The sequence below is a fragment of the Malus sylvestris genome, chromosome 3 (genome assembly GCF_916048215.2).
Source record: "Malus sylvestris chromosome 3, drMalSylv7.2, whole genome shotgun sequence".
Taxonomy (NCBI): domain Eukaryota; kingdom Viridiplantae; phylum Streptophyta; class Magnoliopsida; order Rosales; family Rosaceae; genus Malus; species Malus sylvestris.
Window position 1 is genome coordinate 21,075,463 of NC_062262.1, and position 14,845 is coordinate 21,090,307.

General features: G+C 37.1%; 1 protein-coding gene across 1 annotated transcript; it reads right to left on the minus strand.

Annotated features, from left to right (window-relative positions):
- Positions 1–7,968: 7,968 nt before the first annotated feature.
- Positions 7,969–14,167, minus strand: LOC126615841 (dihydropyrimidinase). Its single transcript, XM_050283751.1, has 13 exons — positions 13,993–14,167; positions 13,739–13,906; positions 12,733–12,784; positions 12,373–12,642; positions 12,052–12,263; positions 11,393–11,513; positions 10,562–10,649; positions 10,399–10,477; positions 10,055–10,142; positions 9,914–9,954; positions 9,769–9,821; positions 9,481–9,637; positions 7,969–8,362 (listed from the first exon to the last, which is right to left on the minus strand). Exons 1-13 carry the CDS (start codon positions 14,086–14,088, stop codon positions 8,171–8,173), a joined length of 1,617 nt encoding a protein of 538 aa, XP_050139708.1. The 5' UTR covers positions 14,089–14,167; the 3' UTR covers positions 7,969–8,170.
- Between the last annotated feature and the right edge of the window lie 678 nt (positions 14,168–14,845).

Sequence of the window (14,845 nt, forward strand, 5' to 3'; positions counted from 1 at the left end):
CTGTTTACCATGTATTGTTGCATCTTGCTACTAGTTATCCATCGTCTGAACCAAGAAAAATAAATAAAAGGATGTAATAATCTCCCAAACCTAAAGCATCATCTTTTAGTGGAGTCAAATATAGTCTCTAACTTTATAAAATCATCATATTTCAACATTAAAACAAAAATAATAAAAAACAGAAGAAACACAAAAAAACCCAAAGACAACCTAAACCAACGGACACAACATCTCAAGTACAAAGCAAAAGTTGTTCAAATGTTGTGACAACAACTCAAACAAGCATGTAATCTGACTCTACCAACTTGCGAGCATTGCCTCCTTGTTGGGACCTAAGAAATTGGTTAGGTGATGAAGATAGTACATATTTGTCATCTAGCTCAATTAGAGATATGATTGTGAGTCGGCAATGTACCACAACTCTCACAATCGGTCTCATACATAAAATCAATCAAACGGTAAAATACACAAAAATCATAAACATTATCATGGCCTCGTTGCTAAGTTCCTGATCATTATTCTATTTGGGTGTTGCTGTGAACATTTAGGAACCTTCTGGCAGTGCTTGAAACCCTTGAAAACACCTCAAATCCAAAAATGAAATGATCAAATAGCAATGAGCTAAAAGCTCCAACGTTTGATGGGGAAAACCATGATTTTTGAAGGATAAGGATGACCACTATTTTCAACTGCTATGAGCTCTGGGATATGGTCTAGTATGGTTATGAGTTACTGGCAGTAGAAGTTGATGCCATTGAGAAGGGATCTCACAACAACACAGAAGGCTGCATTGCAAGAGGACGAGATGAATGATGCTAGAACTTTGGGAATCATATAAAGGTTGTCTCAGATTTGATGTTTCCCATAATAGCCAATGAAGAAACTGCAAAAGATGTTTGGGATGTCTTCAACATGAATATAAAGGTGATAAGAAACTTAGAAAGGAAAAACTTCAATTTCTTAGATGTGACTTTGAATACATATGCATGAGAGAAAATGAACTGCTGAAGGACTACTTTTGTAGACTGTTTGATGTTGTTAATCAAATGAAAACCCATGGAGAAGATGTTCCTAATGAAGAATTGTCTAGAAACTACTAATTAGTTTGACTAAACCATATGATTCAATAGTGAGTATGATTGAAGAAACCAAAGACACTGATGATCTCAATATATAAGATGTGATGGTATCTTTGAGGGCCTTTGATCAAAGGCTTGAAGGGTATGTTGATGCAACCACTGAAATGACATTTTAATGACTTAATGTAGGATTTAGGAGTCCCTCTAATATGACAAACATAAGCAACAATGGAAGGGCAAGAACAAAAAGTGGGAAGGAAAAAGCAATGTAAATGCAAAGCCCAACAATAGTAGTAGTACCAATGGAAATGCAAAGAAAAAACATGTGTACAAGTTTTGTGACAAACTCCATTTTGGAGAATGTTGGTTCAAAGGTAAGTCTAAGTGTCATCAGTGCAACAAATTTGGTCATGTAATGAAGGATTGCAAGTCAAATAACATTCGACAAGTGAACTGCGCAAATTAAGTAGAGGAAAAGGCAAATGTGTTTTGTGCCAGAGTAGAGAACAATAGCTACCACAATCTACACAAGTATGAAATAGTTTAAGGGCTATCACAATTGGATGAAATCAGTAAAACCTGTGAAGGGTGTGTTTAGGAAGCATCACATAGATCCATTTGAAGCTGGAAAAGCATGGGGAGCAATAAAACCACTGGAATTGATTCATACTGATGTGTGTGGTCCTATGCATACTACTATCAGTGGAAACAATACTTCTTGATTTTCACTGATGATTACTAAAGAATGTGTTGAGTCTTCATGAGATTCAGATCATAAGTGTTCAAAATTTTCAAAAAGCTCAAAGCCATAGTAAAATTGCAAAGTGGACATCAAATCAAGAAGATAATGAGTGATAAGAGAAGTGAATATACCTTGTTGATGCATAAAACCGAAGATCTTGGTACAACGTAAATCCGACCGTGAATCTGCAGAAATGTAAATAACACAAGATGTATCGTGGTTCACCCCAAGGTTTGGGCTACGTCCACACTGATTGTATTGTATTTCTCTGAGAAGTGAGGGAGAGAGAGCTCTAAGAGTGAGAGCTTTGAGAGGGGGTGAGTGGGGTGAGAAGGCTCCAGAAATGGCCTCTTCTAATTGTAAGGGTGAGGAGTTTTTTTATAGAATAAGGGCTTCTCACTTATTACATATTTGCCCCTTCCTTTATCACATGATTACATTTAAGTCCCCTGAGTATTTGTACGAGATCTAAATACGGAGGCCCTAAATATGGTATAAACAGTAGTCCCCCAAGTCTTTAGTTAAGAGAGTCTTTTGGCTAGAGACTTGAAATTCAGTCCATGTGTGGGCCGAAGTAACTAGATGTTGTCTTGAGCTGATGCTCGATATGAGGCGGTGCTCAATCTGAAATGATGCTCAACTAGAAGTAGTACATATTGCGAGGCTGCTCGGCTCGTGGCTTATGTTGCCTTCATTGGCTCGGCTTGTGGCTTTGAAGGTGAGGGAGTCCCTTTTATAGAATAAGGGTTCGCTCTTCACTACATAAGTGATGGGTTATGAATGATGCTGGCGGTGAGGCGGTTGCTCAGCTGGCGGCGATGCTCTTTAATGGAGGTGAGGTAGTCCCTTTTATAGAATAAGGGCTCGCTCCTCAATACTTAAGTGATGGGCTATGAGTGATGCTCGCGGCGAGGTGGTTGCTCAGTTGGCGGCGTTGCTCTCTAATGAAGGTGAGGGAGTCCCCTTTATAAAATAAGGGCTCGCTCCTCAATACATGAATAATGTGTGCTCTCTAATGAAAGTGAGGGAGTCCCTTTTATAAAATAAGGGCTCGTTCCTTAATACATAAATAATAGGCTAAGTCCCCCAAGTGTTTTTCATGAAGCCCAGTTGAGGCCCAATATATGGTACATAATGTAGTCCCCTAAGTCTTTGGTCAATAAAGTCTGTTGGCTGGAGACTTCAAATTGAGTCCATGTATGGGCCGAAGTGGCGGTTGTTCGAAGACGATATTTGTATACCCTGCACTGAAGCTTTGTAGGTGAAGCTTTGCAAGTGAAGCTTTGTAGGTGAAGCTCTGTAAATGAAGCTTTAGAAGCTAGAGTTTTTGTAAATGAAGCTTTTGAAGCTGATTGACATGAGTAATGCTCATGAATGTTTATGTTGATTGACATGAGTGATGCTCATGGATGTTGACATGAGTGATGCTTATGAATGTTAACATGAGTGATGCTCATGAATGTTTATGTATAATTGATATGAGTGATGCTCATGAGTGTTTATGTATGATTGACATGAGTAATGCTCATGTATGATTTGAAGTACTGGGCGTACTTTTGATCACCTGGTTGGTGGCACGAAGGAGAGTACAGGTTGTGCATTTCATCACCTGGTTGGTGGCATGAATGGCTAGTTGCCAAATGATATTAGAGTACGGGTTGTACATTTCATCACCTGGTTGGTGGCATGAATGGCTAGTTGCCAAATGATATTTAGAGTACAGGTTGTACACTTCATCACCTGGTTGGTGGTAATAGCAGCGGGTTGCAAAATAATTTTGGAGTACTGGCGTACTCTTGATCGCCTGGTTGGAGCTATTTTGGGCTTATGGGTCTTCGCTCTCTACACAACATTCCAGCCCATTTATTTTGGGCTTTGCCGTTTTTTTTAATTACCTTCTGATGGGGTTTATACAGATGTCTCCAAAAGATACGAAAAATAAATTACATCATTAAAAAATAAGGAAAGTAAACCACATCATTCTGGTGGGGTGTTTATTCCTTGCTTTTGCTTGTGTTTTTCTGCTGCACTCTCTCTGTCTCTTCACCTGGCAGACAGAAGGCATCATAATAATAAGAATATCTTTTGCTTTTCTTCTTTTCTCTTTTCCTTTTTCTTTTCTTCTTTTGTTTTGTTTCCTACTGCATCTCTGTCTTTCCACCTCCATCCTTTCTGGCAAACTTGCTTTACTTTTTCTTTTCATTTCCGTGGATCAGCTTCCAAGGCGATGTAGAGCGCTTGGCTGATGGCAGGGTATAGGTTCAACAACTTGCTGCTAGTGCCATGAACAATCATTTCCTCCTGCCAACTCCGACCCGTTCAAGCTAGATTTTCCGTAGGATTCTCAATGGGAACTGGCAAGGCAGCTGGACCTACAGTCATTGGACAATTTGGCACCACTGGAAATCCACTGGCGTTACGAGGGTTGGATAGTGGCGGAGGAGGCAATGGATGCGACTAGATGCGTCATCTTAAAGATGTACTTGCTCTTCGCCCATTGAAGATGGAGAGACCGTATTGGTGGTGATGTCAAAGAATAGATTGGATCAATGTACCTGCAATCTATAATTTTAAGTGTGTCGTCTACGGCTATAGCAGAAAAACAATAACCATTTCTTTTATCCAGCTTCTGAATCAAATAAACCCTATCGGCAGCCTCCTGCCACAATCGACCAGCAACGTAGATGGCGGCCATGGTGGAGACCATGGCGAGCAAGAGAGCTGCAATCCGATAGTGAAAAGCCGAGCCGGATAGCCGGTTGTGCGACGGCCGGCTATGCATGTTTTTTTCCGGTGCAGCAGAAAACAAAAGGGCGCAGGGCTCGAGCGAATTTCAGTGAGTGGCGGCGTCGTTTTGGGGATCTTGGAAGCGCTTCTGGAGCCAGTAGTCTTGGAACCCAGGGGAGGACGTCCATGGCCAGTTTGCTTTTTTCTTTCCTTGCTGTCAATCTCGAAACGACTTCGCTGAGAGAGAGAGAGAGAGAGAGAGAGAGAGAGAGAGAGAGAGAGAAATTGATACGTTTAAGAAGATGAACCAGCGGATCATTTCTGGTTCTAGGTCTTGTGATTTTGCAGATTCACGGTAGAGGTGAAAAAATAAAAAAGAACCGACATAGTTTTTTGTGTCGATTCCCACAGACGGCGCCAAATGTTGAATGCACAAAACCGAAGGTCTTGGTACAACGTAAATCCGATCGTGAATCTGCAGAAATGTAAATAACACAAGATGTATCATGGTTTACCCCAAGGTTTAGGCTACATCCACACTGATTGTATTGTATTTCTCTGAGAAGTGAGGGAGAGAGAGCTCTAAGAGTGAGAGCTCTGTGAGGGGGTGAGAGAGGTGAGAAGGCTCTAGAAATGGCCTCTTCTAATTGTGAGGGTGATGAGTCCTTTTATAGAATAAGGGCTCCTCACTTATTACATATTTGCCCCTTCCTTTATCACATGATTACATTTAAGTCCCCTAAGTATTTGTACGAGATCTAAATACGGAGGCACTAAATATGGTATAAACATACCTCACTGGAATTCAACTCATTCATTTAGATTTGGGCCTAGAAAAGCAACTCATAATTGCATATTCACCATAGCAAAATGTCTTACAGAAAGGAAGAACATGACTATAGTTGAAATGGCTAAGTATATGCTACATAAGAAGAAATTGTCTTATTTATTTTGGGAGAGGTAGTAAACACTATTCTGTATCTTTTAACTAGGTACCCTACCAAAACTTTGACAAACAAACTCCATTTGGAATGTTTAGTGGAAAAAAAACAACAATCAACCAGCTAATAGTACTTGACTCAATATGCTTTGCTTATGTACTTTCATAGTGAATGCACAAATTAGAAAAGTCCAGCAACAAGAGCATTTTGCTGGATTCGGAACAAGTGAGAAAGGTTAGACTTTTCAATCTGATGACAAAAAAAAAAAAAAAAAAAATCTCTCAAGATATGTGATATTTGATGAAGAAGCACTATGGAATTGGGAAACAAGTATAGAGGAGAAAGAAAATTTCCATTTATAATTTGATCTGAATGGAATGGAATCCAATCAAAATGGATAAATTGAACAAGAAGTCCTGGAATATGTTCATCACCAACGACACCTCAACCAGCAAGTGTAAGTCCACAACAAAGTCAACCGCAGAGTGAGAGCCAAGCTTAACTCCAGTAAGAATGAGAAATTTGGAGGAGATATAATCTATTAGTAACTACTATGTAGTTGAACTCAAGACTTATGAGGAAGTTGAGAAAGATAAATATTGGTAAAAGGTAATGAGAGAGGAACTATCAATGGTAGAAAAGAATGAGACATGGGAATTGGTTAATAGGCCAAGTGACAAGCTAGTGATTGGAGTAAAGTAGGTCTACAAGAACAAGCTAAATTAATGCAAAAGAACAAGGCCAAACTAGTAGTTAAAGGCTGCTCATAAAAGCCTGGTGTGGATTTCAATGAAACCTTTGCTCTGGTAGCAAGGTTGGATACCATAAGGACATTGATTGCCTTGGCAACTCAAAAAGGATAGAAGCTACATCAACTCAATATGAAGTCAGCTTTCTTAGATGGAGTGCTAGAAGAGGTGTTTGTGGAACAATCACAATGTCTCACAATTGAAGAGAATCCTAACAAAGTTTACAAATTGAAGAAGGCTCTCTATGACCTAAAACAAACTCCAAGGGCTTGGTACAGTGAAATTGGTTTCTATTCCATTGAGAAAAGATTCCAAAAGAGTCCAAATGAAGCCACTTTCCACACCAAATCTGGAAGTGACTCAAGAACCCTCATTGTGTCAATCTATGTTGATATGTGGATAACGTAGTCTACATTGAAAATGATGAAACGATGAAGCAATGATTGCAGAATTCAAGGTAAAAATGATGAAGAGGTATGAGATGAGATGAATGACCTAAGCTTCTTGCATCATTTTCTTGGCATTGGGGTAATACAACAGTCAAATGGCATCTTTATTCATTAGAAAAATTATGCCCACATGCTACTTAAAAGTTTGGATTGAAGGAATGTAAACCTATGTCCACTCCTCTATTTGCAAATTAGAAGCTCATGAAGGATGATGGGAGTGAACCTTTTGATTCAAATATATATGGAAGCATTGTTGGCAGTCTTTTGTATTTAACTGCAACAAGACCAAGCTTGATGTTTGCAACTAGCATACTCTCAAGATTTATGCAAAATCCTACCAAAATTCACATGGGAACTGCTAAGAGGGTGCTAAGATATGTTCAAGGATCCAGTGGAATCAAACATGAAATGGGAAAGTCAACGATCCTAATTGGATTTTGTGACAGTAATTGGAAAGGTAGTGAAGATGATTGCAAAAGCATATCTGGGTATGCTTTTACATTTGGCTCAGGTGTATTTTCATGGACCTCAGCTAAGCAACAAAGTTTTTCACTATCTACTATAGAGGCTGAGTATGCGAGTGCCTTAGAAGCAACATCTCAGACCATTTGACGAGATTCATACTCAAGGATTTTGGTGAATTGCATATTGATGCCACACCTCTTCCATGTGATAACACTTCTGCGATTACTATGACAAAAAATCCAATGTTTCATCAAAAGACAAAGCACATCAAGAGAAGATATTATTTCATCAAGGAAACATTACAAGAAAACATCATTGAGCTTCATTACTGCAAGACAGAAGAACATATTCATCAAGCCACTTCCAAAGGACATATTCACTTACCTCAAGCGATTGCTCATGTGACAACCATAACCAATTTAGAGGGGAGTGTTGGAACCTAAATTGCTTCTGGTTCCTCGAATTGAAGGTTCGATGATGAAGGAAGCTTCTAGTTTTTGTTTTAAATGTAACAACTAGTTTTTCAGCTTCTAGTTTTAAGCTTTTAATCAAGTGTAAGTGTACAGTCCAGATTAGATCCCTTAAAACCTTAATATAAGGCTAGGATCAAATATGGAAACTGGTTAGGTGATGAAGATAGTACACGTTCGCCGTCTAGCTCAATTAGAGATAAGATTGTGAGTTGGCAATATAACAAAACCCTAATCAGTCTCATATACAAATGGAATCAAGTTGCTGTATTTTGCACAGCCTTGCAGCCATCACATACTGAAAATTCTTTCATTCCTCATACACAAAATCAATCAAACAGTAAAATACACAAACTGCAAACTGCAGTGAGAATCTTATTGATTGACCTTAAAGCGAATTCATATACATGACATACAATGAAGATACAGAAAACTTTGATCTTATTATTCAAACACGATGCGATATATACAGGAGCATCTTCTCCATTTCTAATCAAGTTTAAGAAAATAATACAAGAAAAGGAAAATAGTCAAAGTACCTGCAATTTTTAAACAGTTGCTCTAGAACGCTTTACAGGGGCTTTCATAGAAGATAGGTACTTAGCATCTGCCTTGTCAATTCCATTAAAAAGATATCCGAAAGGCGGCATTTCTATGTACTTTCCAGAACTAGGAACAACCTTCAATTCATCATTTTCCCAAACAACCCTTCCACCAGAAATGGTCACTTCAACCTTGCCCTGAGAAAGTGGAACATGATCACTTCAAGGATTTGTTCAAGCAAAATTGCCACATCAGCTATCAAAGTACAAATTTGCCTAAAAATTTTGTCTGGCTCTTGCAGATGCTTGAATCGTAAATGCAGGTAGATTATGATATGTAAGTAAATGGAGAGGCTTGAGAGGAAAATACTACATTGAAAAACTGAACCCACACACAAGGAAACAAGGAGTTGGAAGTGTGATGCAGGGAAACATATAACTACGAAAGAAAAATAACAATCCATAACCTTCCTTGGAACCTCTTCGAGTAGGAAGTTGTAATTTCATAAAGAAAAATAACAGAGCTGCTATTTTAACTCCTAAAACGTCATCATGCATTCCTTAAGAATAAAAAAATAAAGTGAAGAGGAGTGCAGTATGACATTTTTGGAGCTCTAATAATAATTTAAAGACTCTTCCTATGACGAAAGAATGCTGCAGTTGAGAAACTAAAGTACTTAACATGCAATATCTTCACAGAAATGGATGCTGTTTGTAGGGATAGAATAAGTAAAAGATAAACAGGAAAGTAGGATGTCAAGGGCGTACAATCACATCTATGCATTAAAAGGCAAATAAAAATACATATACCATAGGTATGCTGCTATGCCTAAGGACTGAGTAAGCAAAGAACACAGAGCAATTGAAAGCTCAAGTAAACCAACTTTCTTGTCCTTATTTTTTTCCATATGAATCTTATTACTTAAGGAAAATTCTCTCTCCGAACCGTGCGGGAAGGTTTACCATCACACGGCTCACCAACTTGATTTTCAGTATAGGTTAAACGTCAAAATTCTTTGTATCACATATTGGTTTTGGCATCAAACAAATTGGTAAAATTGCATTTGACAGTATCCATTACCTGGACACGCAAATAATGTATATGTATATAGTATATCCACACACATATAACATTATGTAAAGTCAGAAACCTCAGAACAATTTTGCTTTTGCTAGTATTAGACACCTGAAATATGTATCCATGCCTGTAGATCATAGAACCAATGTGTCCCATAGAGGGATCACTAGCTTTATAATTCTAAAATAATATTCTAGAAAAAGCATATCCCTCCCTCGTGTGAAGTGAAAATGATTACCTTCCCTTTCCATCCCTCGTAGACATTGGTATCTGTTCTAGAGTGGTGGGACTTTGCATGTATCTCAAAGCTTGAGTTTGGATTTAGTATAATTATATCTGCATCAGAACCTGCGCGAATTGCTCCCTTCCTAGGATATATATTGAAAAGCCTAGCACTGAAATACCATTGACACTGAAATCACTTTGACATACTTTAAACAGCATAATGGAAATCATGTAGTAAAATATACTTTATCTCAAAAGTTCACAACTCGAATAATAAACAAGAAAACCACAGCAAGCATACCATTCAGTACTCGTCAACCGGACGTAGTCAGTAACAGAAATTTGACCAGATTCCTGGGATTTAGAAAAATATATATATATTATCCAAAAGTTTGATTCTAATTTAAGCTGCTTATTAGAAGGAATGAGATTTTGTGGCAGCTTACCACCATTGTATTCCATACAAGATGCATCCTCTCCTCAATACCTAATTTCCAGTAACCATGTTAAGCATTAGAAAGTACAATTATGGTAGAAAACAAGCATATATCTTAGTTAAACAACATCAAAGATCATTTGATGACTACCATTGACACCATTTGGAATTTTCCGGAAATCATCTATTCCAAGAGCTTTCTGTGTTGAATTGAAGGTACAATGATCCGTTCCTACAAGCTGCACATTGCTAAATCTACTTTTAGAAAACATTCATATTTTCATAAAACAAATTTGTACACTATTAAACTTAGGCAACTGAAAATTATATGTACTCTTAGAGTTAGAAATTAGGTCAAAATCTGGTTCTGAGTACAATGTTAAGGGATAACCACAAACTTGTCTTCTTATTTACAGTAATAAATCACTACAGTACCAAGAGGCCCTGTGGATCAAATCAGACAGTTCTCAAATAAGGTTGCAATAAGAAATAAACCTGCAGAACTCCCATTGAAAGAGCAGCTTGAAGGGCTTTGTCATGTCCAGCTACCCTTATAGGGGGACTCATGACATACCTGAAACATCAGAAGACAATTGTTCTTAACGTAGAACCTTTGACTACCTGAACATAACATAAATTAAATAGAGAGAACTCTTACTTAGCAGCAGTGATAAAGTCAGGATCCCAAAGCCAAGAATCATTAAGCACTAACCCAGAAAGTACTGTCTCGCCAATCACCTTCTGCCCTGCCATTTAATAATCATTTGGAGCACGCGTTCAGTACTTAACTCAAAACTAACAGTTTGAGGGTGCATAATGACCTATTCAAAATAACCAATGGAATTTTTTTTTTATTTTTTAGAAAATACAATAATCAATTTTAATGAGCTTCTTCTCTATTTATTAGGCATGTGTTTCCGAATTGTTTCTTAGTTTGTTCACTGTACTCTTTCGATTAAGCCATCTTTTTGGCTTTTTGATCTAGGAAACGATGAAGAAGAAGATATCAAAATTGACGAGTATAATGATGGTCACTTGTTGGAATTTTCCAAAAACCACACCAACTTAGATAAGAAATCTTTTCACTTGCTAAATTGCACTCTGGCTTGATACATAAACTCTGCAACATACTATTTATGGAACCCTTTCAACAACTTGGTCCAAATCACATCATGGAACTTTGGTAAAGGATGATCGAACATGATTTAGACTTGAAACAGTCATGTTAGACGATGAACTTGGTTCAGACAAAATTAAAAGAGAGATGAATTTGGTTGAATACCATGAGCCATTATAGAGTTACATAGGCAACCAATGTAAGAATTTTGAGGAAAATAGGAGAGCGTTTATCTTATTTAATTATATAAACCCAACAATTGGTAGAACTTCTAGTTACCAAGAACAAGATATAGTTGCAAAACAAAAGAAAAACGCTAAAGCTAATGAAAGATAAATTTAACGCAACAAAAAAATTTTAGATACTATGAACCTGATTTGCGAGCTTTAGAAATTTCTTCCATAGCATCAATGCTCATCACATGAACTACATAGAGGGGAGTATTCACAAAACCTGCTAGTCGAATTGCTCGAGCAGTTGCCTCTCCTTCCAGCTACATGGGCAATTATATTGAATCAAACACATACCATGTGCTATTAATTTACTTGGAAATAACTATTAGATAACTAAAAGAACCACATAAATAGGAAGAACAAATTTACCAAATGAATTGCAATTAATATGACATCAGCATAAAAGGATACAATTTCATATTCATTACCTAGAAGAACCAGTATTTAGACAATAACTACTACGCGTGCAGCTGAAAAGGGATTATATAGAAGTACATATCTTGTTATAGTCTTTCAAAGATAGAAAGACCCTCAAACAAAATCCTTTACACAAAAGTTAAACCCGATAGCATGAAAACAGCAGGAATGTATGGCAGGCAGATTGTTGAACTATAAGCTTAATAAAATTGTACGTTTATGTTGCCACAAGGCCATGCAGAAGCGGCACTAACTCTTAAAGCATGACTAATGTTCCATGTGAAAAGAGATGATGCAAAACTAACTAATATTTAAATTTGATAGAGCAAATTTCGTCTTATCCAAATTATGTTTGCATGAATAATTTATTTCTCTAATTACCACTGGGGGCCTTGAAAGAGCATGTCCCTCTGGACCAGTAATCCCAAGTTCTATCATTCTTCTCTGTCCTTCATATACAGCATCTCCATTTTCTGCATGCACCATGGCTAACGCACCAAGAGACTTACATTTTTTGAATCCTTCTAGCAGAAGCTCATCATTGACCATGAAGGACCCCTTGTAGGCCATGAAAAACTTGAAAGAGTTTATACCTGAGTATAGGATACGAATAATTATAGAAATACAGATAGATGTATTACATAAATAGCACAGTCGATAAATAAGCCCACTTAATAAAACCTGGAACTATAAGAACCTAACCTTTCTTCTTGACCATTATTTCCATTTCTTTTGAAGTATGTTCATCCCATTTTGTAATTGCCATATGGAAACCATAATCCATGCAGGACTCCCTAGATTTTTTTTCATAAGCTTCCAACCCTGACAATAAACTTCCATTCACTGGTAAAACAAAGTCGATGTGCATAGTTGTTCCACCTGCTAATGCTGCCGCCTGACCACTGAAGAAATCATCAATAGTTTCTGTACCCATGAATTCCATGCCTAGGTGGGTATGAGGATCAATGCCTCCTGTCAATATTAATCAACAAATAATTATATTTAACATTCATGATTGGAGATGCTTTAATCTTATTACATAGGTGTAGTATGAAAACTGACCTGGCATGACAAACTTTCCAGTGGCATCAAGCACAGTAACATCATCACCAACCTGCCAATGGCATTTGAAAAGCAAAAACAGAGCAAAACAATGGCATCAAATCAAGTACAGCATAAAGAAAAGGAAAGAAAAAAATAATCTGAAGAGTAAACAAAAGGACATAAAACACTCGGAGGCTTGGAGCATATGAAAAGTTATATACATACATAAGTTCTCCACGTGAGTCTGAGTACTATGTAGATCACGTAATTACAGGCTGTTCATTTTAATTTGCAATCAATACGTCATTTTCTAGAATTGTAAGTGGAACAACTATATCTTGGATAATTTATAATAACAACTACTTTCAGGATTTAATCTAAATTCTAGAGTTACTGAGGTCTGAGGTTGTTCTAGGAACAATTTCACAATTTATGATTTTTTTTTCTAGATGTTATCAATTCTTTAGAGTTATGACATTGTATCTGAAAATAAGTTAAAATCAGCATTTATAATGTTCTCTCACACGCTACAGAAGAATGATTTGCATACAGCTCACATTTTTCACAAAAACGTCTATAGTATACATGGGAATGATTTAGTGCTTGCCCCTTATATGCACTCCTACACTAACAGTTCCTCCTATAATCACACTAACTTATCCTACTTTATCGGCACGAAAATAAAACGGGAGCAAAGGATTCTATTGGTTCAGTAGTCCAGAACTAATAAAGGAACTAGCTGGAAACATGTTCAAAGGAATTGGTAAACCAACAGCCCATCCAAATTACAAAGCATCTCCACCAAACCTGAAAAATCCCAATATCCCAACTAAAAACAAAAAGATTTGAAAAAAAAAGAGATATTGGTGAAGATTGTTTTAGATTCAAGTTCAACCCTCAAAAAATGAAGTTCACAAAGTCAACGGGCTGCCAGCATAATTAACAACCAATGAAGTTCTTTCAATTTTGAAAAAAAATAACACTACAAATAAAGAAACAAAAAAAGACTGAAATATTATTATACCTTAATATTAGGCCTAACAGAAACAATGATTCCACCCTCCACATAAACATCAGCAGCCTCCATCTCATGAGCGTTCACCACAATCCCGCCTTTGATCAACAGCTTCGTAGAAGACGATGAAGAAACCCCACAGGTCGACGCACCATGTCCAATTCCAGCATCACAGAACTGAAACACGTTAAAATAACAAAGTAATCAAAACGACTGAGATTTTTCTTTTTAATTTTCTCGGGAACCAAACGGAAAGTGAATACCTGGTGGCTCGATTCGGAAATCGGAGAGAAGGAGAAAAGAAGGAGGATCAAAGACAACAGAGGGAAGATGCGTTGAGGACTGGAGCTGGAAGCCATGGATCGAATACTACTCCTTCCTGGGAGAAGTCTGAAAATGCGGGACTGTGATCTCTTAAGTCTCTTTTTGGCTTTTTAGCGCCGTTTATACTTTTCACAGTGGAAAATGTCAACTAACTGCCCTTTGAATTATTATTACTCACCTTGAATTATTTCTCAACATGAAATTGACCCCTAAATTAATTAATATTTTTGATAAATTTAACCCCAGAAGTATTTGAAATTAGACAATTAACCTCTTATGGTCGACAGAATTTCATCCACTTTTTTTACTTGGGTAATAGTGCAGAGGGTCATTTCAAGTGGGGTAATAGTTCCTTCTCAATTCTTTTATGGTTAGGATCCGAACACATCAATTTTATACACATTTTGACAGCTATTTTTTAGGGTTCATTTTGTAACGTTTTTCAATGGTCTGAACCGTTTATATTTTAGGTATTCCCTCAAAGATCATGTGTACCAAAAATCACATCAATCTGAAACCATATGACCGTTGGATTAAATTATACTCATTTTAGAGTTTCTTTGCAGAACCGTATTTGTGAATTTTCTTCCCTACAAATGAATATCATAATGGTTATGAATTTGTCTAATATTTTCTAAGGATGATCTATGAATTATGTGAATTATAAATGGTTTGGATTGTTGAATAAAGTTACGAAGTAGGCCTTACAAGGTGGGTGTCACAATGTTTATCAAAAAGAGAGTGTTCCCGATCTTTTAACTCTTTATCTTATTAGATGTTGATTGTAAACAT